This window comes from Oncorhynchus clarkii, unplaced genomic scaffold, assembly GCF_045791955.1.
Source record: "Oncorhynchus clarkii lewisi isolate Uvic-CL-2024 unplaced genomic scaffold, UVic_Ocla_1.0 unplaced_contig_5422_pilon_pilon, whole genome shotgun sequence".
Classification (NCBI taxonomy): Eukaryota; Metazoa; Chordata; class Actinopteri; order Salmoniformes; family Salmonidae; genus Oncorhynchus; species Oncorhynchus clarkii.
In genome coordinates, this window is record NW_027257938.1 from 163,637 (window position 1) to 187,648 (window position 24,012).

At 48.5% G+C, this 24,012-nt stretch overlaps 1 protein-coding gene across 1 annotated transcript; it reads left to right on the top strand.

The window, feature by feature from the left end:
* The first annotated feature begins 465 nt into the window (after positions 1-465).
* Positions 466-22,023, top strand: LOC139394103 (mucin-2-like). Its single transcript, XM_071142122.1, has 9 exons — positions 466-626; positions 1,863-2,008; positions 4,150-4,231; positions 4,507-4,642; positions 5,208-5,410; positions 10,062-10,198; positions 12,453-12,594; positions 14,121-20,217; positions 21,125-22,023. Exons 1-9 carry the CDS (start codon positions 501-503, stop codon positions 21,133-21,135), a joined length of 7,080 nt encoding a protein of 2,359 aa, XP_070998223.1. The 5' UTR covers positions 466-500; the 3' UTR covers positions 21,136-22,023.
* Positions 22,024-24,012: the final 1,989 nt, after the last annotated feature.

The window sequence follows — 24,012 nt, forward strand, 5'->3', positions numbered from 1 at the left end:
GAATCAACAGCCAGAACTGATTCATTTTAAAGAGACAGTAGGGGATTGATTTATATAGGTAGGCGTGCTGGTGTCACCTGTTAATTAATAAATGAGCACATCCAATATCATCTCATGTCAACCAATCAACGGAATGGAAAGATATAAAGTGTTTCTGATCATGCCGCCGTTCTGAAATGAGAGAGACACAGACAGATAAAATCACTAATTGACTCGTTCAATATTAGGTTGGTGACAACGTTCAAAGAAACGTTAATCAAACACGTTGCAACAATGTTCCAATGTAACCCATAACATATAAACACACAAGATACCTTTCAATGTAGGGGCGTTTTTTTGTATTTTTTAGACGATGTGCAGTGTCCTCCAATCACAAGACGTATTTTCCGCCGTAGGGCAATACAGACGTGAGTTTCATCCAATCAAATCTCTCGACCGCGATACGCTCGGACGCGTCGCGTTTTAGTCGCTGTAGCTACGCGCTAGGCAAGACAAGCAGTATGGCGGAAGAAGAGAGTGAATTTGAGTTAGAAGGTTTTAAAAAAGAATTGAATAGTTTATTTGTCAGTAGTTCAAGTGAAGAATACGGACTTCAAAGCAAGTTATATTGTGTACGGTTCTGTAAGGTAAAGCAATGTATTGGAATTACACCTGGGGGAGAGAGAGGAAAAATACTTGTTTTCCCCAGGACAGACTCGTACTAGCTAACGGTAGCTAGCTAGCTAGCTAGCCAGAGCTCCTTTCTCTAATCTATGCTAAGGCTAACTAGCCAACCAACCTATTCCCCTCCCCCCTCAAACAGACAGATAACAACCCGTAAATGGCTAGCTAGCAACCAATAAACCAACCTGTTTTTCCCCCTGTAATGTCACATATGTTATATCCTAATTCACCCTTTTCAAAATGCATGATAGTAGCTAACTAGCTAGCTACGGGGAAAAGCATTGTCAAGTCGTTCTCGGGTAGCTTGCTTGTTAGCCAAGTTATCTTCAGTTCCCACTTTAGCGAGTTAGTTTAGCTGCTAGTTTACCAACAGTAGATTCGGGAAGGTGTTTAATAAGACCTCTAGTGGAATTCAATGTCTGCCCTTGTTTTTACAGTTTGTCAGATTGAAGCGTTAACGTTACATATACTTGTAGCTAGCTACAGTGTCTAGTTAGTGTGACTATGGCCTAGTTTGGTAATAATGTAGCAAGCTACAGTGTCTAGTTAGTCTGACTATGGCCTAGTTTTGTAATAATGTAGCTAGCTACAGTGTCTAGTTAGTCTGACTATGGCCTAGTTTTGTAATAATGTAGCTAGCTACAGTGTCTAGTTAGTGTGACTATGGCCTAGTTTTGTAATAATGTAGCTAGCTACAGTGTCTAGTTAGTGTGACTATGGCCTAGTTTTGTAATAATGTAGCTAGCTACAGTGTCTAGTTAGTCTGACTGGCCTAGTTTGGTAATAATGTAGCTAGCGAAGTATTCAGTTGCTACTAAATAAGTTGAGATGGTGATGCAATGAAGGGGACAATTGTTTTTAATTGGGCCCATCCAACGTCTTGGTATGGTTTCTCTATCCAATGTCTTTATTTTTCATCCCCCTTTCCTACCTGTATCTCCCCCTTTCCTACCTGTATCTCCCCCTTTCCTACCTGTATCCCCCCCTTTCCTACCTGTATCTCCCCCTTTCCTACCTGTATCTCCCCCTTTCCTACCTTTCCTACCTGTATCTCCCCCCTCCCCTTTCCTACCTGTATCTCCCCTCTCCCCTTTCCTACCTGTATCTCTCCCCTTTCCTACCTGTATCTCCCCCCTCCCCTTTCCTACCTGTATCTCACTCTCCCCACCCCCTTCCCTCTCTGCTCCCTTCCCTTGTAGTTGGTGGAGGTGTATTCAGGACGATGGCAGGTACCCTTGCCACAGCTGCAGGTGCTCCAGACTGCTCTATGTTCCTTTGTCCAAGCCTCGGCCTGCTTCCCGTCTGACTGTGAACATGTATGCTACACACTGAGTAGCCTTGCCCTGTAAGTATGAGTGTTGACTTGTTTACCTGCACTGAGTAGCCTTGCCCTGTAAGTATGAGTCTTGACTTGTTTACCTGCTCCTTGGAGTCCATGTCACCCCCAGTCTCCATCTCCAGTATGAGTGTTGACTTGTTTACCTGCTCCTTGGAGTCCATAGTCCTGTCACCCCCAGTCTCCATCTCCAGTATGAGTGTTGTTTTCTAGGGTTACTCTGCTCCTTGGAGTCCATAGTCCTGTCACCCCCAGTTTCTATCTCCAGTATGAGTGTTGTTTTCTAGGGTGACTCTGCTCCTTGGAGTCCATAGTCCTGTCACCCCCAGTCTCCATCTCCAGTATGAGTGTTGTTTTCTAGGGTTACTCTGCTCCTTGGAGTCCATAGTCCTGTCAAACCCAGTTTCTATCTCCAGTATGAGTGTTGTTTTCTAGGGTGACTCTGCCCCTTTCAGCCTTGTTATTCCGTCCCTGTTGTTACATTTATTTTCTCTCCCCCAACACCTCCCCTTTCTCTCCCCCCCACACCTCCCCTTTCTCTCCCCCCCACACCTCCCCTTTCTCTCCCCCCCACACCTCCCCTTTCTCTCCCCCCCACACCTCCCCTTTCTCTCTCCCCCCACCCTTCCCCTTTCTCTCTCCCCAACACCCCTCCCCTTTCTCCCCCCCACCCTTCCCCTTTCTCTCTCCCAACACCCCTCCACTTTCTCTCCCCCACACCCCTCCCCTTTCTCTCCCCCACACCCCTCCCCTTTCTCTCCCCCCCACCCCTCCCCCTTCTCTCTCCCCCACCCCTCCCCCTTCTCTCTCCCCCACCCCTCCCCCTTCTCTCTCCCCCACCCCTCCCCCTTCTCTCTCCCCCACCCCTCCCCCTTCTCTCTCCCCCACCCCTCCCCCTTCTCTCTCCCCCACCCCTCCCCTTTCTCTCCCCCACCCCTCCCCTTTCTCTCCCCCCACCCCTCCCCTTTCTCTCCCCCCACCCCTCCCCTTTCTCTCCCCCCACCCCCCCCTTTCTCTCGCCCCACCCCTCACCTTTCTCTCTCTCCCCACCCCTCCCCTTTCTCTCTCTCCCCCTCCCCTTTCTCTCTCTCCCCTTCCCCTCCCCTTTCTCTCTCCCCCCACCCATCCCCTTTCTCTCTCCCCCCACCCCTCCCCTTTCTCTCTCCCCCCACCCCTCCCCTTTCTCTCTCCCCCACCCCTCCCCCTTCTCTCTCCCCCACCCCTCCCCCTTCTCTCTCCCCCACCCCTCCCCCTTCTCTCTCCCCCACCCCTCCCCCTTCTCTCTCCCCCACCCCTCCCCCTTCTCTCTCCCCCTTCTCTCTCCCCCTTCTCTCTCCCCCACCCCTCCCCCCTCTCTCTCCCCCACCCCTCCCCCTCTCTCTCCCCCACCCCTCCCCCCTCTCTCTCCCCCACCCCTCCCCCTTCTCTCTCCCCCACCCCTCCCCCTTCTCTCTCCCCCACCCCTCCCCTTTCTCTCCCCCCACCCCTCCCCTTTCTCTCCCCCCACCCCTCCCCTTTCTCTCCCCCCACCCCTCCCCTTTCTCTCCCCCCACCCCTCCCCTTTCTCTCCCCCCACCCCTCCCCTTTCTCTCCCCCCCACCCCTCCCCTTTCTCCCCCCCCCACCCCTCCCCTTTCTCTCTCTCCCCACCCCTCCCCTTTCTCTCTCACCCCCACCCCTCCCCTTTCTCTCTCCCCCCAACCCTCCCCTTTCTCTCTCCCCCCAACCCTCCCCTTTCTCTCTCCCACCCCTCCCCTTTCTCTTCCCCTCCCCTTTCTCTCTCCCACCCCTCCCCTTTCTCTTCCCCTCCCCTTTCTCTTCCCCTCCCCTTTCTCTTCCCCTCCCCTTTCTCTTCCCCTCCCCTTTCTCTTCCCCTCCCCTTTCTCTTCCCCTCCCCTTTCTCTTCCCCTCCCCTCCCCTTTCTCTCCCCCTCCCCTTTCTCTCCCCCTCCCCTTTCTCTCCCCCTCCCCTTTCTCTCCCCCTCCCCTTTCTCTCTCTCCCACCCCTCTCCTTTCTCTTCCCCTCCCCTTTCTCTCCCCCTCCCCTTTCTCTCCCCCTCCCCTTTCTCTCCCCCTCCCCTTTCTCTCCCCCTCCCCTTTCTCTCCCCCTCCCCTTTCTCTCTCCCCCTCCCCTTTCTCTCTCTCCCCACAGGAGTGCTTTTGAGCTCTTGCTGTTTTTGAACAGAAATAAGATCCTGCAGGATCCCTTGAAAAAAATCCTTGATTCGTTCCAGGTGAGTTGTCTTAACAACCCCTTGCTTCCTAGCCTGGTTCCATATCTGTTTGTGCTGTCTTGCCAGCTCCTATGGTTGTTATGTCAACAAGACGACACAAAGAGGCTGTGTTGACTCAGCTGACCAATCAGATCATATCCGTTTGAATCAGCTGACCAATCAGATCATATCCATTTCTCACTGCTTTATGGAATGCTCTAAAACATCACTCTTGAGTTTGGCAAGATGGCACGTAAAGATCTTGGACCAGGCTAACCTCTTCCTCCTTTTTTCAGGAATGTTTTTCCCAGCTGGAGAGACACCAGAACATCCACCTGCTGCAGGTGGGACAGATCATCAGAGAGAAGGGACCGTGGACCAACCCCATACTGCAGGCCATCCTGAAGGACTCACAACTGCCCCGGGATGAAGGTGAGAGTCTGGGAGAGAAAGGCAGGATGAGAGGGGAGGGCCATGGACCAACTACTCATCCATGTACCATGTTGTATTACTGACTAGAAATCTGTCCTGTAAATATCTGCTCTGGAGTCGTCCATCTATAATGACAGGAGTCCGTTAACTAGAGGTTCCTCTCTCTGTGGATTTAATATTTACTACTGTTGCACTCCTTTCTCTTTCTTTACCCCAAATATAGAGCACTATTTGGGATGCAACATTGACCCTTGACCTGTCTCTCTCCACAGTGGACCGGTACCTAGGCTCAGAGGTGCTACATTGACCCTTGACCTGTCTCTCTCCACAGTGGACCGGTACCTAGGCTCAGAGGTGCAACATTGACCCTTGACCTGTCTCTCTCCACAGTGGACCAGTACCTAGGCTCAGAGGTGCAACATTGACCCTTGACCTGTCTCTCTCCACAGTGGACCGGTACCTAGGCTCAGAGGTGCAACATTGACCCTTGACCTGTCTCTCTCCACAGTGGACCGATACCGAGGTTGAGGTCCAACACTGACCCTTGACCTGTCTCTCTCCACAGTGGACCGGTACCTAGGCTCAGAGGTGCCAGTGTTCTTTGAGCTGCGTGTTCGTTACCTGCTGTCCAGTGAGATGTTCACCGAGGCGGTGGTCTTGGCTAAGACCTGCTCTCAGCACCCCGTTGCCGGGCGACACCTGTTCTTCCGACAGGCCTACCTCACCTGTCTGTTGAAGGCATCGCTCCCTCGCCATATGCACGAAGAGGTGAGGGGAACAAACTTTGGTTATTAGGATTCCTGGGTTCTGGATAATAGCATCTGCTATATGACTTAAATATAACATGTTGGGAATGGGGGGGGGGCTAATGACTGCTCGGGATAATTACTGTAATTGATAGATGGGATCTACTGTAGAGACGAGGATGGACTGAGATGCTAGATGGGATGTAGAGATGAGAGGATGGACTGATATGCTAGCTGGGATCCACAGTGGAGATGAGAGGATGGACTGATATGCTAGCTGGGATCTACAGTAGAGATGAGAGGATGGACTGATATGCTAGATGGGATCTACAGTGGAGATGAGAGGATGGACTGATATGCTAGATGGGATCTACAGTAGAGATGAGAGGATGGACTGATATGCTAGCTGGGATGTAGAGATGAGAGGATGGACTGAGATGCTAGATGGGATGTAGAGATGAGAGGATGGACTGATATGCTAGCTGGGATCTACAGTAGAGATGAGAGGATGGACTGATATGCTAGATGGGATGTAGAGATGAGAGGATGGACTGATATGCTAGCTGGGATCTACAGTAGAGATGAGAGGATGGACTGATATGCTAGATGGGATCTACAGTAGAGATGAGAGGATGGACTGATATGCTAGATGGGATGTAGAGATGAGAGGATGGACTGATATGCTAGCTGGAATCCACAGTAGAGATGAGAGGATGGACTGATATGCTAGCTGGGAACTACAGTGGAGATGAGAGGATGGACTGATATGCTAGATGGGATCTACAGTAGAGATGAGAGGATGGACTGATATGCTAGCTGGGATGTAGAGATGAGAGGATGGACTGAGATGCTAGATGGGATGTAGAGATGAGAGGATGGACTGATGTGCTAGATGGGATCTACAGTAAAGATGAGAGGATGGACTGATATGCTAGATGGGATCTACAGTAGAGATGAGAGGATGGACTGATATGCTAGCTGGGATCCACAGTAGAGATGAGAGGATGGACTGATATGCTAGCTGGGAATTACAGTGGAGATGAGAGGATGGACTGATATGCTAGATGGGATCTACAGTAGAGATGAGAGGATGGACTGATATGCTAGCTGGGATGTAGAGATGAGAGGATGGACTGAGATGCTAGATGGGATGTAGAGATGAGAGGATGGACTGATGTGCTTGCTGGGATCTACAGTAGAGATGAGAGGATGGACTGATATGCTAGCTGGGATCTACAGTAGAGATGAGAGGATGGACTGATGTGCTAGCTGGGATCTACAGTAGAGATGAGAGGATGGACTGATGTGCTAGCTGGGATCTACAGTAGAGATGAGAGGATGGACTGATATGCTAGCTGGGATCCACAGTAGAGATGAGAGGATGGACTGATATGCTAGCTGGGATCTACAGTAGAGATGAGAGGATGGACTGATATGCTAGCTGGGATCTACAGTAGAGATGAGAGGATGGACTGAGATGCTAGATGGGATGTAGAGATGAGAGGATGGACTGATATGCTAGCTGGGATCTACAGTAGAGATGAGAGGATGGACTGATATGCTAGATGGGATGTAGAGATGAGAGGATGGACTGATATGCTAGCTGGGATCTACAGTAGAGATGAGAGGATGGACTGATATGCTAGATGGGATCTACAGTAGAGATGAGAGGATGGACTGATATGCTAGATGGGATGTAGAGATGAGAGGATGGACTGATATGCTAGCTGGGATCCACAGTAGAGATGAGAGGATGGACTGATATGCTAGCTGGGAACTACAGTGGAGATGAGAGGATGGACTGATATGCTAGATGGGATCTACAGTAGAGATGAGAGGATGGACTGATATGCTAGCTGGGATGTAGAGATGAGAGGATGGACTGAGATGCTAGATGGGATGTAGAGATGAGAGGATGGACTGATGTGCTAGATGGGATCTACAGTAGAGATGAGAGGATGGACTGATATGCTAGATGGGATCTACAGTAGAGATGAGAGGATGGACTGATATGCTAGCTGGGATCTACAGTAGAGATGAGAGGATGGACTGATGCTAGCTGGGATCTACAGTAGAGATGAGAGGATGGACTGATATGCTAGATGGGATCTACAGTAGAGATGAGAGGATGGACTGATATGCTAGCTGGGATCCACAGTAGAGATGAGAGGATGGACTGATATGCTAGCTGGGATCCACAGTAGAGATGAGAGGATGGACTGATATGCTAGCTGGGATGTAGAGATGAGAGGATGGACTGATATGCTAGCTGGGATGTAGAGATGAGAGGATGGACTGATATGCTAGCTGGGATGTAGAGATGAGAGGATGGACTGAGATGCTAGCTGGGATCTACAGTAGAGATGAGAGGATGGATTGATATGCTAGCTGGGATCTACAGTAGAGATGAGAGGATGGACTGATATGCTAGCTGGGATCCACAGTAGAGATGAGAGGATGGACTGATATGCTAGCTGGGATCTACAGTAGAGATGAGAGGATGGACTGATATGCTAGCTGGGATCCACAGTAGAGATGAGAGGATGGACTGATATGCTAGCTGGGATCTACAGTAGAGATGAGAGGATGGACTGATATGCTAGCTGGGATCCACAGTAGAGATGAGAGGATGGACTGATATGCTAGCTGGGATCTACAGTAGAGATGAGAGGATGGATTGATATGCTAGCTGGGATCTACAGTAGAGATGAGAGGATGGACTGATATGCTAGCTGGGATCTACAGTAGAGATGAGAGGATGGACTGATGTGCTAGCTGGGATCTACAGTAGAGATGAGAGGATGGACTGATGTGCTAGCTGGGATCTACAGTAGAGATGAGAGGATGGACTGATATGCTAGCTGGGATCCACAGTAGAGATGAGAGGATGGACTGATATGCTAGCTGGGATGTAGAGATGAGAGGATGGACTGATATGCTAGCTGGGATGTAGAGATGAGAGGATGGACTGATATGCTAGCTGGGATGTAGAGATGAGAGGATGGACTGAGATGCTAGCTGGGATCTACAGTAGAGATGAGAGGATGGATTGATATGCTAGCTGGGATCTACAGTAGAGATGAGAGGATGGACTGATATGCTAGCTGGGATCCACAGTAGAGATGAGAGGATGGACTGATATGCTAGCTGGGATCTACAGTAGAGATGAGAGGATGGACTGATATGCTAGCTGGGATCCACAGTAGAGATGAGAGGATGGACTGATATGCTAGCTGGGATCTACAGTAGAGATGAGAGGATGGACTGATATGCTAGCTGGGATCCACAGTAGAGATGAGAGGATGGACTGATATGCTAGCTGGGATCTACAGTAGAGATGAGAGGATGGATTGATATGCTAGCTGGGATCTACAGTAGAGATGAGAGGATGGACTGATATGCTAGCTGGGATCTACAGTAGAGATGAGAGGATGGACTGATGTGCTAGCTGGGATCTACAGTAGAGATGAGAGGATGGACTGATGTGCTAGCTGGGATCTACAGTAGAGATGAGAGGATGGACTGATGTGCTAGCTGGGATCTACAGTAGAGATGAGAGGATGGACTGATATGCTAGATGGGATGTAGAGATGAGAGGATGGACTGATATGCTAGCTGGGATCTACAGTAGAGATGAGAGGATGGACTGATATGCTAGATGGGATGTAGAGATGAGAGGATGAACTGATATGCTAGATGGGATGTAGAGATGATAGGATGAACTGATATGCTAGATGGGATGTAGAGATGAGAGGATGGACTGATATGCTAGCTGGGATGTAGAGATGAGAGGATGGACTGATACGCTAGATGGGATCTACAGTAGAGATTAGAGGATGGACTGATATGCTAGATGGGATGTAGAGATGAGAGGATGGACTGATATGCTAGCTGGGATCTACAGTAGATATGAGAGGATGAACTGATATGCTAGATGGGATCTACAGTAGAGATGAGAGGATGGACTGATATGCTAGCTGGGATCTACAGTAGAGATGAGAGGATGGACTGATATGCTAGATGGGATGTAGAGATGAGAGGATGGACTGATATGCTAGCTGGGATCCACAGTAGAGATGAGAGGATGGACTGATATGCTAGCTGGGATCTACAGTAGAGATGAGAGGATGGACTGATATGCTAGATGGGATCTACAGTGGAGATGAGAGGATGGACTGATATGCTAGCTGGGATCTACAGTAGAGATGAGAGGATGGACTGATGCTAGCTGGGATCTACAGTAGAGATGAGAGGATGGATTGATATGCTAGCTGGGATCTACAGTAGAGATGAGAGGATGGACTGATATGCTAGCTGGGATCCACAGTAGAGATGAGAGGATGGACTGATATGCTAGCTGGGATCTACAGTAGAGATGAGAGGATGGACTGATATGCTAGATGGGATCTACAGTGGAGATGAGAGGATGGACTGATATGCTAGCTGGGATCTACAGTAGAGATGAGAGGATGGACTGATATGCTAGCTGGGATCTACAGTAGAGATGAGAGGATGGACTGATATGCTAGCTGGGATCTACAGTAGAGATGAGAAAAGTAACGCTCCCCTAACGGTGTAGCCCTGCGTTCGCCCTCCACTACACCACTGGAATCTACCGTATAAATGCTTGAATGATGTCACCATTTCTTCTTCTTCTCTCTCTCTACCTGTAGATGTCTGACATTGACGGTAAGGACGCTGTGGATATCGTGTGTAACACAGAGAGTGAGGAGAGCGACGAGACGCTCCTGGCCCTCTGCACAGCCTTCCTCTCTCAGCAGCTACACCGGGGAGACATGTACTGCATGTGGTGAGGCTCGTCACTGTCTATACACATCATACTGGTCTGTGTTCACTGTCAATACACATCATACTGGTCTGTGTTCACTGTCTATACACATCATACTGGTCTGTGTTCACTGTCTATACACATCATACTGGTGGTCTGTGTTCACTGTCTATACACATCATACTGGTGGTCTGTGTTCACTGTCTATACACATCATACTGGTCTGTGTTCTACACCGGGGAGACATGTACTGCATGTGGTGAGGCTCGTCACTGTCTATACACATCATACTGGTCTGTGTTCTACACCGGGGGACGTGTGTATGGTACCGGTCTGTGTTCTACACCGGGGGACGTGTGTATCGTACCGGTCTGTGTTCTACACCGGGGAGACATGTACTGCATGTGGTGAGCCTCGTCACTGTCTATACACATCATACTGGTCTGTGTTCACTGTCTATACACATCATACTGGTCTGTGTTCTACACCGGGGAGACATGTGTCATACTGGTCTGTGTTCTACACCGGGGAGACATGTACTGCATGTGGTGAGCCTCGTCACTGTCTATACACATCATACTGGTCTGTGTTCTACATCAGGGGAGACATGTACTGCATGTGGTGAGGCTCGTCACTGTCTATACACATCATACTGGTCTGTGTTCTACACCGGGGGACGTGTGTATGGTACCGGTCTGTGTTCTACACCGGGGGACGTGTGTATCGTACCGGTCTGTGTTCTACACCGGGGAGACATGTACTGCATGTGGTGAGGCTCGTCACTGTCTATACACATCATACTGGTCTGTGTTCACTGTCTATACACATCATACTGGTGGTCTGTGTTCACTGTCTATACACATCATACTGGTCTGTGTTCTACATCAGGGGAGACATGTACTGCATGTGGTGAGGCTCGTCACTGTCTATACACATCATACTGGTCTGTGTTCTACATCAGGGGAGACATGTACTGCATGTGGTGAGGCTCGTCACTGTCTATACACATCATACTGGTCTGTGTTCACTGTCTATACACATCATACTGGTGGTCTGTGTTCACTGTCTATACACATCATACTGGTCTGTGTTCTACACCGGGGAGACATGTATCATACTGGTCTGTGTTCTACACCGGGGAGACATGTACTGCATGTGGTGAGGCTTGTCACTGTCTATACACATCATACTGGTCTGTGTTCTACACCGGGGAGACATGTACTGCATGTGGTGAGGCTCGTCACTGTCTATACACATCATACTGGTCTGTGTTCTACACCGGGGGACGTGTGTATGGTACCGGTCTGTGTTCTACATCAGGGGACGTGTGTATGGTACCGGTCTGTGTTCTACACCGGGGGACGTGTGTATCGTACCGGTCTGTGTTCTACACCGGGGGACGTGTGTATCGTACCGGTCTGTGTTCTACACCGGGGGAAGTGTGTATGGTACCGGTCTGTGTTCTACACCGGGGGACGTGTGTATGGTACCGGTCTGTGTTCTACACCGGGGGACGTGTGTATCGTACCGGTCTGAGGCACTGCATCTCAGTGCTAGAGACGTCACTACAGACCCTGGATCAGCGGTCTGAGGCACTGCATCTCAGTGCTAGAGACGTCACTACAGACCCTGGATCAGCGGTCTGAGGCACTGCATCTCAGTGCTAGAGACGTCACTACAGACCCTGGATCAGCGGTCTGAGGCACTGCATCTCAGTGCTAGAGACGTCATTACAGACACCCTGGTTTCGAATCCAGGCTGTATCACCACCGGGGCCGTGAATCGGGGAGTCCCGTAGGGCGGCGCACGATTGGCCCAGCATCGTCTGTGTTAGAGTTTGTCCCGGGGGTAGACCGTCCATTGTAAATAAGAATTTGTTCTTAACTGACTTGCCTAGTTTAAAATAAAGGTTAAATAAATAAAAATATATATATATACTTTTTTTTTAAATACCTAAATAAATACAATTGAAAGCTGACATGTATTTATCCTGCTTGTTCTTTGATGTTTGTGGTTTTCTGGGCCTGGTTACCGTTCAGCACCTGGTGAGAACTGTTGACATGAATGGGGCTTTATAGACAACATTGATTGATCTTGGACCACTTCCTACTCCCCCGTTGGGATCTGATTTACAAACCCAGGTTTTTAATTGAGTCCGCTAATGAATAAACTGACTTTTTTTATTTTTTATTTAACCCAGTAATAATTAACGTTTTTATTAAAGAAGTGGATTATTTTTTTTATCATCTTGTTATTGAATCTCTTCCTCTTCCAGGGATTTGGTGTTCATATGGAGTCGACTCCGCCTGCGGGTCAACCCTTCCAAACAGGCCTTCCTGGAAGAGAGTCATCGGTTGCTGCTGTCTGCCACCAACATCAGATCCATATTCTCTTTCATTAGAGTGATCCTTGCAGAGGTGAGCCAGGAACTCCTGCGATTGTTGATTTTTAGTGCTGAAATTCCAGCTGCCATTTTGTTTGTTCAGATGTAATGGAGTTGTTGTGGTAGAGGATGATGTGAAAAGCTTCTTTTTTTGATTTGGGTTGTACCTCCGCTCAGGTGGCTTGGCTTAGGTCAGCGTTCTTCAGATGCTTTGTTGAGGATTACTGTGCCGACTAGAGAGATGATTTGGGTTGTACCTCCGCTCAGGTGGCTTGGCTTAGGTCAGCCTTCTTCAGATGCTTTGTTGAGGATTACTGTGCCGACTAGAGAGATGATTTGGGTTGTACCTCCGCTCAGGTGGCTTGGCTTAGGTCAGCCTTCTTCAGATGCTTTGTTGAGGATTACTGTGCCGACTAGAGAGATGATTTGGGTTGTACCTCCGCTCAGGTGGCTTGGCTTAGGTCAGCCTTCTTCAGATGCTTTGTTGAGGATTACTGTGCCGACTAGAGAGATGATTTGGGTTGTACCTCCGCTCAGGTGGCTTGGCTTAGGTCAGCCTTCTTCAGATGCTTTGTTGAGGATTACTGTGCCGACTAGAGAGATGATTTGGGTTGTACCTCCGCTCAGGTGGCTTGGCTTAGGTCAGCGTTCTTCAGATGCTTTGTTGAGGATTACTGTGCCGACTAGAGAGATGAATAGAAGCCATGGCTTTTATTTGGGGGGTTTGACTGAGAATTTGTGTTGAACTGTCAAACAACATGAGCGGTTGGACGAGTAACCGAAAGGTCGCAAGATCGAATCCCCCTGAGCTGACGAGGTACAAATCTGTCGTTCTGCCCCTGAACAAGGCAGTTAACCCCACTGGTCCCCGGTTAGGCCGACATTGAAAATAAGAATTTGTTCTTTAACTGACTTGCCTAGTAAAATAAAAATACCATCAGCTTAGCATGGTGCTGGGGTGCGACTCAAATGGGCCCCTACTTATGGTCCCTGGTTAAGAATAGCACACTACAGTATATAGGGAATAGTTCACTTTTTTTGGGACACAGCCCAGATCATGATTAGGCCGACTCGTTAGTATAATTGTTTGTTTTTCAGTCAAAAATAGACACCTTTTGATGAAGATGAGCAACAAAGACTGGATAAATACATGATCTAAATACTGAGCTATATTTTATTCTCCAAAACATTTTGGTATTATTTTATACTCGTATACAATCGCTGAGGGAAAGATTTGAGTTTAACCAGTACACAGAGTTTTCTAAACGCCGCTTGGATTGGAACCTGGTGCTTCGGGTCAGAGCACCTGTAAATAGAGCTCTTTGTCCACGCAGACCAGCGGTGTGTTTGGTGTCCAAATCAGGATGTATGAGCAGAGAATAACCCCATTACCTACTGTGGAATATGGTGCTGGATCTTTGATGTTATAGGGGGCCGTTCTGCTTCCGCTGGTCCTGGACCTGACTGTGTGCCTAAAAATATATATATAAATACATGTTTTTGTACAGCATGGGTAATTCACTGACCCCCTTCTGTTCTATTTCTGTTCTTCTCTCCCAGCTGGGAAAGGATGGTCTCCAGTTCTGTGTGGAGCTCTGCACCCACGCCCTCCAGACGAACCCCTGCGACGCCGCCACCAAGTCCCTCGTCTACAAGACGGTAGCCTACCTCCTCCCCAACGACCTGGAGGTCTGCCGGGCCTGCGCCCTCCTCGTCTTCTTCCTGGAACGCACCGTGGAGGCCTACAAAACGGTGTTCCTCCTCTACACGCACCCCGACCAGGAGTACCACGTCGAAGCCGGTCCCATCGGGAACCACATCCGCTTTGAGATCCTCCAGACCCTGAAGAGAGGTCTCTACTTCGATCCAGAGTTCTGGAACCTTTTGAATCTCCGGACCAACTGCCTGAAGCTGATGAGCGAGAAGAAGGCGGCGTTGGCGAGGATGATGATGGAGGAGGAGGATGATGGGTGGGTGTCCAACCACTGCAGCACCGCCACCAAAGAGCCCTGTTGCAGCTGGAGCGCTGACCTGTCGGAGCGTGTGCAGCCTAAACATGTAGAGACTAAACCGGTACAGAAACACGTTCAGATTAAACCCTTTCACCAGGTAACGGCGCCCAAAAGGCGGTTCCAAAAAGAAGAGAAGAATCACGTTTCCGTGGCAGCCAAACGTGTCAAAGCTCAAAGGTTGGAAAAAACCTCTGTTGTCGAGTCGCAGCGGCTGCCTGTTAATCATGTGACGCCGGCGATGGCGAAGACGGAGAAGCTGGCTGAACCCCCTGTTGGCGAGGAACAACCTGTTATAAAAAGAAGAGGGAGGAAGCCTGGGCCGAAGCCGGGACCGCGGTCATCCGTCAAAACAACAGAGCCCTCAGTCGAGACCACCTCTGTCAGACGGTCCTTCAGACAACTGGACATGGCGCAGGAGAACCTGGCCAGGCAAGTCGGTCACAGACCACATAGGCACATGACCAGACTCTCGGAGAAGAAACCTCCTAAACGGCGGGGTAGGAAACCCCGGTGGCTCCTGGAGGGTACGTTCCAGGCTGAGAACAGTGCTCCCCGGAAGGGTCGCCGTCCGGGGAGGAAACCTACACAGCAGAAGACCCAGCAGACACCAGTGGACAAGACCAATAAGACCTCTCGGTCTGGTGCCGCTGTCAAGGAAAGCACAACCAAACAAAAGAATGCCGTGACCTCACAAAATAAAATGGCGGCCGCTCGTCTAACAGCTCCGAGGGAACAGGAAGGTAAACGTCAGAAGGAGATTCCCGCTACTAACCACCTACCAGTAGTATCTCCTGCTCATGACTCAAAGCTGGAGGTCTCCCTACCTGACAATGAAGTATTTGGGTTCTTCCATGAGGATTATCTCAGTAGGCAAGGACTGGTGACTCTAAACTGTGATAAATCTAAGGCACCAATCCAGGCACAGTATCGGGTGAAGGACAGACTCGGAGAGGTGTTTCTCCTTTCCGCTCAGAACGCCAGTCTCTTCATAGAGCAGTTGCACAACTACGCCCAGACGCCTAAGGCGGAAGGTGTCACGTTGAATACCGAAACCTGTTTGTTGAAAGCGACAGATGTCCGTCCCTCCCTGAACCAAAGTTGTCTGCCGGTGCCGTGTGACGCTTCGAGGGTATTTTACCAGACTTCTGCAGTGGAAATGGAAGTTGAGGTCTACTCACAAACTGTCACTGCTACAGACATGACTTTCACACCACAAGATGGCGCTGTCGAACACATCGCAAGTCCCAAGGAGGACGGATTCTCTACCGATGCTCAGCAAACATGTATTCCATCTGTTCTCTCAGTGAATGTAATTGTTCCTAATAACACAGGAAGAAGAACAAATACATATGTAACTGATGTTCCAAGAGAACCAACGGAAGTTACGAATGTTCCAAAAAAGCGAACCGCTTCTGAAGTCGCGGAGATTCTAGAATCGTCCAGGAAGTCCGAAGTTACCGACATTCTGAAAGAGGCTATGGATATAGCAAACATTGGTGTGGATGAAGCAATGGTGGGTGACACTGGCAGCGTCCCTGGAAAGGAAACTCGGGAGCTTGTTGTTCTTACTCCTTTCTGCTGGCTGGCTAATACCTCAATGGATGCGTTTGCTAGAGAGTTTGAAAAGTTTGCCAAGGGTCCGGATTCTGATGTTGTCGCAAAGCAGCAGTCGGTGACACCACAGACCACAGATGGTGTCTCGCGCAAAATGTTGGAGACGACATCGTCAACGGTGACACCACAGTCTCCAAAAGTCATCCCTACGGCCGTCACAGACCCAGTGGTCCTTGAGGACACTTCAAAAATAACCAAAGTCACCCCACAGGACACTACAGACATCCAGGAAAACATGGACACTCGGCACACCCAACTGGACATTAAAGGTATCTCACAAAACGCGGAGCCGGAGGATATCCCAATGGCCGCTGAGAGCTTCCCACGGCTCACTGATGAGACCCGGCAGCTTGAGCACCCTGTGGACTCGACACAGGACAATGGCACCCCTCAGTTCACTGAAGACCCCCCACAGAATACACAGGACATAAGACAACTCGCAGAGGACACCCTGAAAGTCACTTTCACTGAGGTCACCCCACAGGCTACTGAGGACCGCACAAAAGCCACGGTGGATACTCCAGAGGCTGTGGACACACTACCACAGAACATAGAGGAGGACAGCTCGGAGGGAATTGAGGATAGCCGGGAAGTTACTGTAGACAACCAGGAAGTTACTGTAGACAGCCAGGAAGTTACTGTAGACAGCCAGGAAGTTACTGTAGACAGCCAGGAAGTTACTGTAGACAGCCAGGAAGTTACTGTAGACAGCCAGGAAGTCACTGTAGATACCTCTGAGCACATTGAGGACGCCCTACAAAACACTGCAGACACCCTACAGCTCACAGTGGATGCCCCAATGGTCTCTGAAGACCTCACCAAGGACACACGTGGTGCCACACAGAACAATGGGGACACGCCACAGCTCCATGAGGACACACCGATCACTGAGGACACCCCAAGAGTCCCCGAAGAGACGTCACAGGAACCCAAAGACACCTCAAAGGTCAGCGGAGATTCCCCGATGGTCTCTGAGGACACCCCACAGAACACACAAGTCAATGAAGACACCTCAATGGTTACTGAAGACACCCCACAGGACACACAGTACAATTCACTGGTCAACCCGAAAGTCACTGAAAGTGCTCACACTCCAAAGGTCACCCCAAGAGTCCCCAAAGACACGTCACAGGATTCCGAAGACCCCTCAAAAGTCACTGAAAACTCTCCACAGAAAACACAGGACACCCCAAAATTCACAAAAGACAACCCAACTGTCTCTGGGGATATCGGACAAACTCCTGGAGATGGCACCCCACAGGAAAATGAGAACAGCCCACTGGCATATCGCTGTAGTCTCTGCAACAAGGTTTTCAAAGGCAAACGCGTTATAGCCCACGCCATGTACCACTTCCGCAGGGACCAATGTATGTTCTGTAGGATGCTGTTCAAAAACGACCTGCTCGCTATGATGCATCTGTCCCGACACGTCGACAAGTTGAAAAAAGGAAACCTACCGTCTGATATTGAGGAGGTCCGTGAGAACTGTACAGCTGGGATGTCAGACACGCCTGGACGCTCAACGCAGAGGGGGAGACGGGGACGCAAGAGGATCCCTGTAAACTCCGCCGAGTCAACGCCTCCGGATCGCAGGAAGCTACGGTCGACCAATAGGATCTCCTCTATAAACTGCTCGGAGTCCACTCCACCGGATCGCAGGAAGCTACGGTCTAACCCTAAGCTACTGTCGACCAATGGGCTCTCAACTGACTCTCAACCTTCACCAGATACTAAACTCGCAACAGAAGAGTCTGAAGGCAAGCAGTCGACGCAGAAGGTCAATGGACAGAGGGGCAGAAGACGAGTTAAGGTTGAAGGAACTGAGGGTGATGGTGATACTCAGGCAGAGGAACAAGAAAAGATCAGTAGGAGGCAAGAGGAGGAGCACTCGGCTCTGGAACAGAGGGAGGAACCCGTGGAGATTGCTACTTCTCTGGTGAAGACATCGACAGGTGAACAAGGGGGAACCTGCTCCTCTCCTCTGACAACGTTTTTGGAAGAAGGGGAGAAACCCTGTTCCTCGGCAAAGACCATGGAGGTCAACACAGAATCTCAGGCTGTATCGGTAACACAGGACAGGCTTTCAGTTTCACCTCTAGAGACTTCAGTTCAGGGTAAGGAGACTCCCGGAAGCTGCCCTGTGGAGGGATGCACAGAGATATTCACTGGAAAACGGCGTTCTCTCCTCGGACATATTCTGGACGATCACCGCGGCGACGCCAAACCCTTGGAAACGACGTTCCGTCACGGGAATGGCAAATGCAATATTTGCCAGAAACATGTTTTGACTTTGCAGCATTACCAGCACCACATTTTATGGCACAAAGGAATTCCCAGGCATCCCTGTCTACATGATGGATGTAAAGCCCGGTTCAGTGCAGCGACAGAAATGAGGAACCACGCGAAGACCCATCAGCCGCTCCTGGCAGTGTGCTGCTTCCCAGGTTGTCGGGAGCGCTTGGCTTGTCTTCCGGAGCTGAACCGCCACGAACAAGAACACTATCGTCTTCCAAAGGAAGGGAAGGATGAATCCGTTTCCTCTACCCTTGTCACCAATACCACCTCTGTTAACGTGATTAAACCGTGTAAGACGGGGAGGAATAAGCTACAGGAGATGCAGGGTGTAAAGAGACGATGGCCTCTTAGAGAAAAGGAGGGATCGGCAACTGACCTCACTACTACTGTAAAGGTAACCAGGAAGTATGACTTGACCAAGACGTTAAAGAGAACGCAGGTCGTAAAGAAACGGCATGTTCATGGAGATCCTCGTACTACTGACCCCTCTACCGTCTCTGTAAAGGCAACAAATACGTTGAGGAAATTGCGGGTTAAGAGGAAACCGTGTGTTGGTAAGAAAATGGACGCTCCAACTACTCCCGTCACCACGTCCAATGAAAAAGCTGAGCAAGCGAGCAAGAAGTTAAAGATGATTCATAAGGTGAAGAAAGCGTGGGCTGTAAAGAGACAGAACGTTAGCGAAGACGATCATACCCCAACTGGTCCAACCACCTCCACCACCATTACCGCCACTGAAAAAGTTACCAAAAAGCTAAAAATCATAAACAAGTTGACGAAAATGCGAGTGATTAAGAAACCGAACGTTAGCAAAGAAAAGGATACCCAACTGGATCCAGCCACCGACACAAAAGTGACAGAAAAGTTAAAGAAAACGCAACTTGTGAAGAAACCGAGTGTTGGAAAAGACCCCAGGAAGATGTCAAGCGTTAGCACAGACGAGGACACCACCCCCCAACCTGTTCCTCCCACCGTCACTCCGAAAGTCACCGAGAAGTTACCCGTGGTGACCGAGAAGTTAAAGAAAACACAAGTTCTAAAGAAACAAAGAGTTATCAAGGAACCCAAGAGGCCTGTTAGCAAAGAACCCAGGAAGACCTCTGGTCCAGAGAAACATGTTAATGAAGTCACAGAAGTGGTAGGAGGTAAATCAAAGGAAAAAGCTGATAAACCATTGGTGGAAACATCAGACTCAACAGCTAGCGATGTCTGTGACCAGAAGATGGTTAACGGACACGTAAAGGACCTCCCTAAAGAATCGCCAAAATACCAGAGAAGTCTTAAAACAAGTACAGTTTCCAAATCCAAGAAATGTGACCCACGAAACCATAAACCTGCTACTCCCAAAACCCCTACAAATACTCCCAAAACCCCTGCAAATACTCCCAAACCCCCTGCAAATACTCCCAAACCCCCTATCAAGGAGGAAGCGAAAAACTCAACTTTCTTTGGGAAGATTAACAACAGGCCATACATCCGGCCTCCACCCACGGCCTACCTAGACGAGCGGTACACCACCATGCCAAAACGCAGGAAAGAGATGTCCTGGACCCCTCGCTTCTCTCCGACGCGCCCGGACCTCGTGGTGGAGGCGTCGGGGACCACGGCGACACCGTCCGTCCATAGGCAGCGCTGCGCCAAGTGTTTCTTGTCCTTCGACAGTGGAGAAGAGTTGCAGACGCACGTCTCGCTGAAGAAGTGCGCAACCCTTTTCGGCTTCGACTCAGACGAGGACAGTAAGTATAACATTGTGACTTGTTGTTAACATATTTGTCTACTTCGGGGATTTGATTTCTCGTTGATTGATTGAATTAAAAAAAAAAAAAAACATTATTTGAATGATAGTTAATACAAGGTCATTTAGGAGCTGTTTCCGGATGCTGATTTAAGCCTAGAAGTCGTGGATTTAAAAACCATCTCAACGGGGAATCCATCAAAGTATTCTTAGTCCCAGACTACCCTTAATATGTGTCTGGTAAACCTCCAAGTGTAGTAGATTATATGTCTGGTAAACCTCCTGTAGTAGATTATGTGTGTCTGGTAAACCTCCTGTAGTAGATTATGTGTCTGGTAAACCTCCTGTAGTAGATTATGTGTCTGGTAAACCTCCTGTAGTAGATTATGTGTCTGGTAAACCTCCAAGTGTAGTAGATTATGTGTCTGGTAAACCTCCTGTAGTAGATTATGTGTCTGGTAAACCTCCTGTAGTAGATTATGTGTGTCTGGTAAACCTCCTCAAAGTGTAGTAGATTATGTGTGTCTGGTAAACCTCCCGTAGTAGATTATGTGTCTGGTAAACCTCCCGTAGTAGATTATGTGTCTGGTAAACCTCCTGTAGTAGATTATATGTCTGGTAAACCTCCTCAAAGTGTAGTAGATTATGTGTGTCTGGTAAACCTCCTGTAGTAGATTATGTGTGTCTGGTAAACCTCCTGTAGTAGATTATGTGTGTCTGGTAAACCTCCTGTAGTAGATTATGTGTGTCTGGTAAACCTCCTGTAGTAGATTATGTGTGTCTGGTAAACCTCCTGTAGTAGATTATATAAATTATTTTAAATTGGATTTTTCCTCCATATTGTGTTTATGCTGAAAGCTCCAGATGTTGTATGCTGATTTATGGTTTGTGATTTACTATTGTTTCAGGTAGCTCGTGAAAGCTGATAGACAAGAGGACATGTTTGGATGTGCTGCTAGGGAAGGGGGGGTGTGGGGGCTGTTGAACCCCCTCCAAAACCTGCTAGGAGTGTTGAACCCCTTTCGACCCTGCTACCTCACTGAGGGGCGACCAGGGTTTACAGGACTCTAACATGACTTGCTGGCTAGTCTGGGACAGCCGTGCCAGGCCTCCCCTTGTGACTGAGGCTGGCAATCTGAGGCGGCTACAACAGGAGACACCTCTCAACCCTGCTACCCTTTTTATTGAAGAGGATTCCTAAAGCGTTAACTCTTTTTTACATGACTTGCTGACTAGCCTGGGATGTGACTGAAGTTGGCCCGGTTGGCTACAGCAGAAGACGGAGAACAGTAAAAGGGTTGTGACCATTTCTTCCATGTTCTGTCTCCCATGGTCATAGGAGTGACCTACGACCTTTGAACCCTGACCTCAAATCCAAAGTTCAAAGAGGTCTTTTGGGCTGACCGATTTTTTGATTCGTCGACCAGGAAGCGTCTCTAAACTAAAGCCTGAAGGACTTATGAGGCGGACACTATGAGACCTGGCCTGGATAGTTAATATATTCTTAGTTTTTTTTATTTGTTTTTGACTGTATTTACTTTGGACTGAAGAAGTGCCTGGAATCCAACCTGCTACTTCCTGCTTCTCTTCTATTGGTCAATGGTCCAGGGGTTTCCTCCCAATTTGGCATCTTATTCCCTCTATAGTTGCACTACCGTATGTGAGCCCTGGTCAAAAGCAGTGTACTATTAAAAGGGAATAATTTGGGCCACGGAGACTCGTTGCCGGGGTCAAGGAGTGACTCTTGAAGATGTGAGAACTGATGATATGCAGGGATGTTAACTAAACAAAATGTTCAAATATTTAACACACACTAAAAAAAAAAATAATGTTTTTTTATATTGCTCATTGCTATTGCACTTGTCACTTAAACCCAAAACCCCCCTAGTGAGTTTAACAGTCAAACTGCCAGTGGGAAAGAGGCTCCTAAACCCCCCTAGTGAGTTTAACAGTCAAACTGCCAAGGGGAACGAGGCTCCTAAACCCCCCTAGTGAGTTTAACAGTCAAACTGCCAAGGGGAACGAGGCTCCTAAACCCCCCTAGTGAGTTTAACAGTCAAACTGCCAGGGGGAACGAGGCTCTAAAACCCCCCGAGTGAGTTTAACAGTCAAACTGCCAGGGGGAACGAGGCTCTAAAACCTCTTCTATGGATTATATGTCTACGGCCCACAATGCAACAACGTGTATATTTAGATATCGTGTTGTTAGGCAACCGGTAACTGTCCAAATAAAGTAAACCCTTGAGTAAATGAGGGGATACAGAAGTTTTGTATATGTGTGGGGTGCCATTTTCCAGGCATGGTCCAGGTCCACTTGTAGAATCTATGCCAAGGTGCATTGAAGCTGTTCTGGCAGCTCGTGGTGACACGACACCTATTTAAGACATTTATGTAGGTGTTTCCTTTATTTTGGCAATTACATGTATTTGATCAAATTTTAACCAGTTTATTATGATTTATTTTTATTTTTAACTATTGATCCTCTGACTAAATTCTGTTCATTGAGAGCATGCTCCTGTGATTGGATATTTTTTTTACAACTCAATATTATTTTATATATATATTTTTTTGCTTCTTGGGCCCCATATGGGCTTGGGGTCCAGCCCCTGACTCACACCAATTGACCCGTCACATTTATTTATTATGCAGTTTATTTTATTAAATCAGTTGACCAATCAAGGCAGGGCCCCGCCCAGTTACCCAATCAAGGCAGGGCCCCGCCCAGTTACCCACGTGGATGCCCCTGCCTCCTCTTCTCTCCCCCTGTCTGATAATTAGCAGAGCGGCAGCAGGTTGTCTAAAACTCATTGACAGCGGGTTCCTGAATCCTCCTGTGGTTGGCGGTTGCAGTAAAATAAAAATAAATATCTCTATCTAATATATACTGTATAGAAGTGTCTTGCCCCCCCCCCCACCTCCCCCACAGGCCTGGGCCCAGGGGCTTCAGCCCCGGTAAGCCCCTGCATTAATCTGGCCCTGTATGTAGGGAACAGGTTGCAATGTGCAAAGTGTCTTTCATTTCCATATTACCGCTTAAATTTACTATAATACAAACAACCCGTTTGAACATATTAGCCATCAGGACTAAACAACAACAACAAGAACCCGTTTGAACATATTAACCATCAGGACTAAACAACAACAACAACAACCCGTTTGAACATATTAGCCATCAGGACTAAACAACAACAAAAACAACAACAACCTGTTTGAACATATTAGCCATCAGGACTAAACAACAACAACAACAACAACCTGTTTTAACATATTAGCCATCAGGACTAAACAACAACAACAACAACCCGTTTGAAGCCATCAGGACTAAACAACAACAACAACAACCCGTTTGAAGCCATCAGGACTAAACAACAACAACAACAACCCGTTTGAAGCCATCAGGACTAAACAACAACAACAACAACAACCTGTTTGAAGCCATCAGGACTAAACAACAACAACAACCCGTTTGAAGCCATCAGGACTAAACAACAACAACATCAACAACCCGTTTGAAGCCATCAGGACTAAACAACAACATCAACAACCCGTTTGAAGCCATCAGGACTAAACAACAACAACATCAACAACCCGTTTGAAGCCATCAGGACTAAACAACAACAACAACAACAACCCGTTTGAAGCCATCAGGACTAAACAACAACAACATCAACAACCCGTTTGAAGCCATCAGGACTAAACAACAACAACATCAACAACCCGTTTGAAGCCATCAGGACTAAACAACAACAACATCAACAACCCGTTTGAAGCCATCAGGACTAAACAACAACAACAA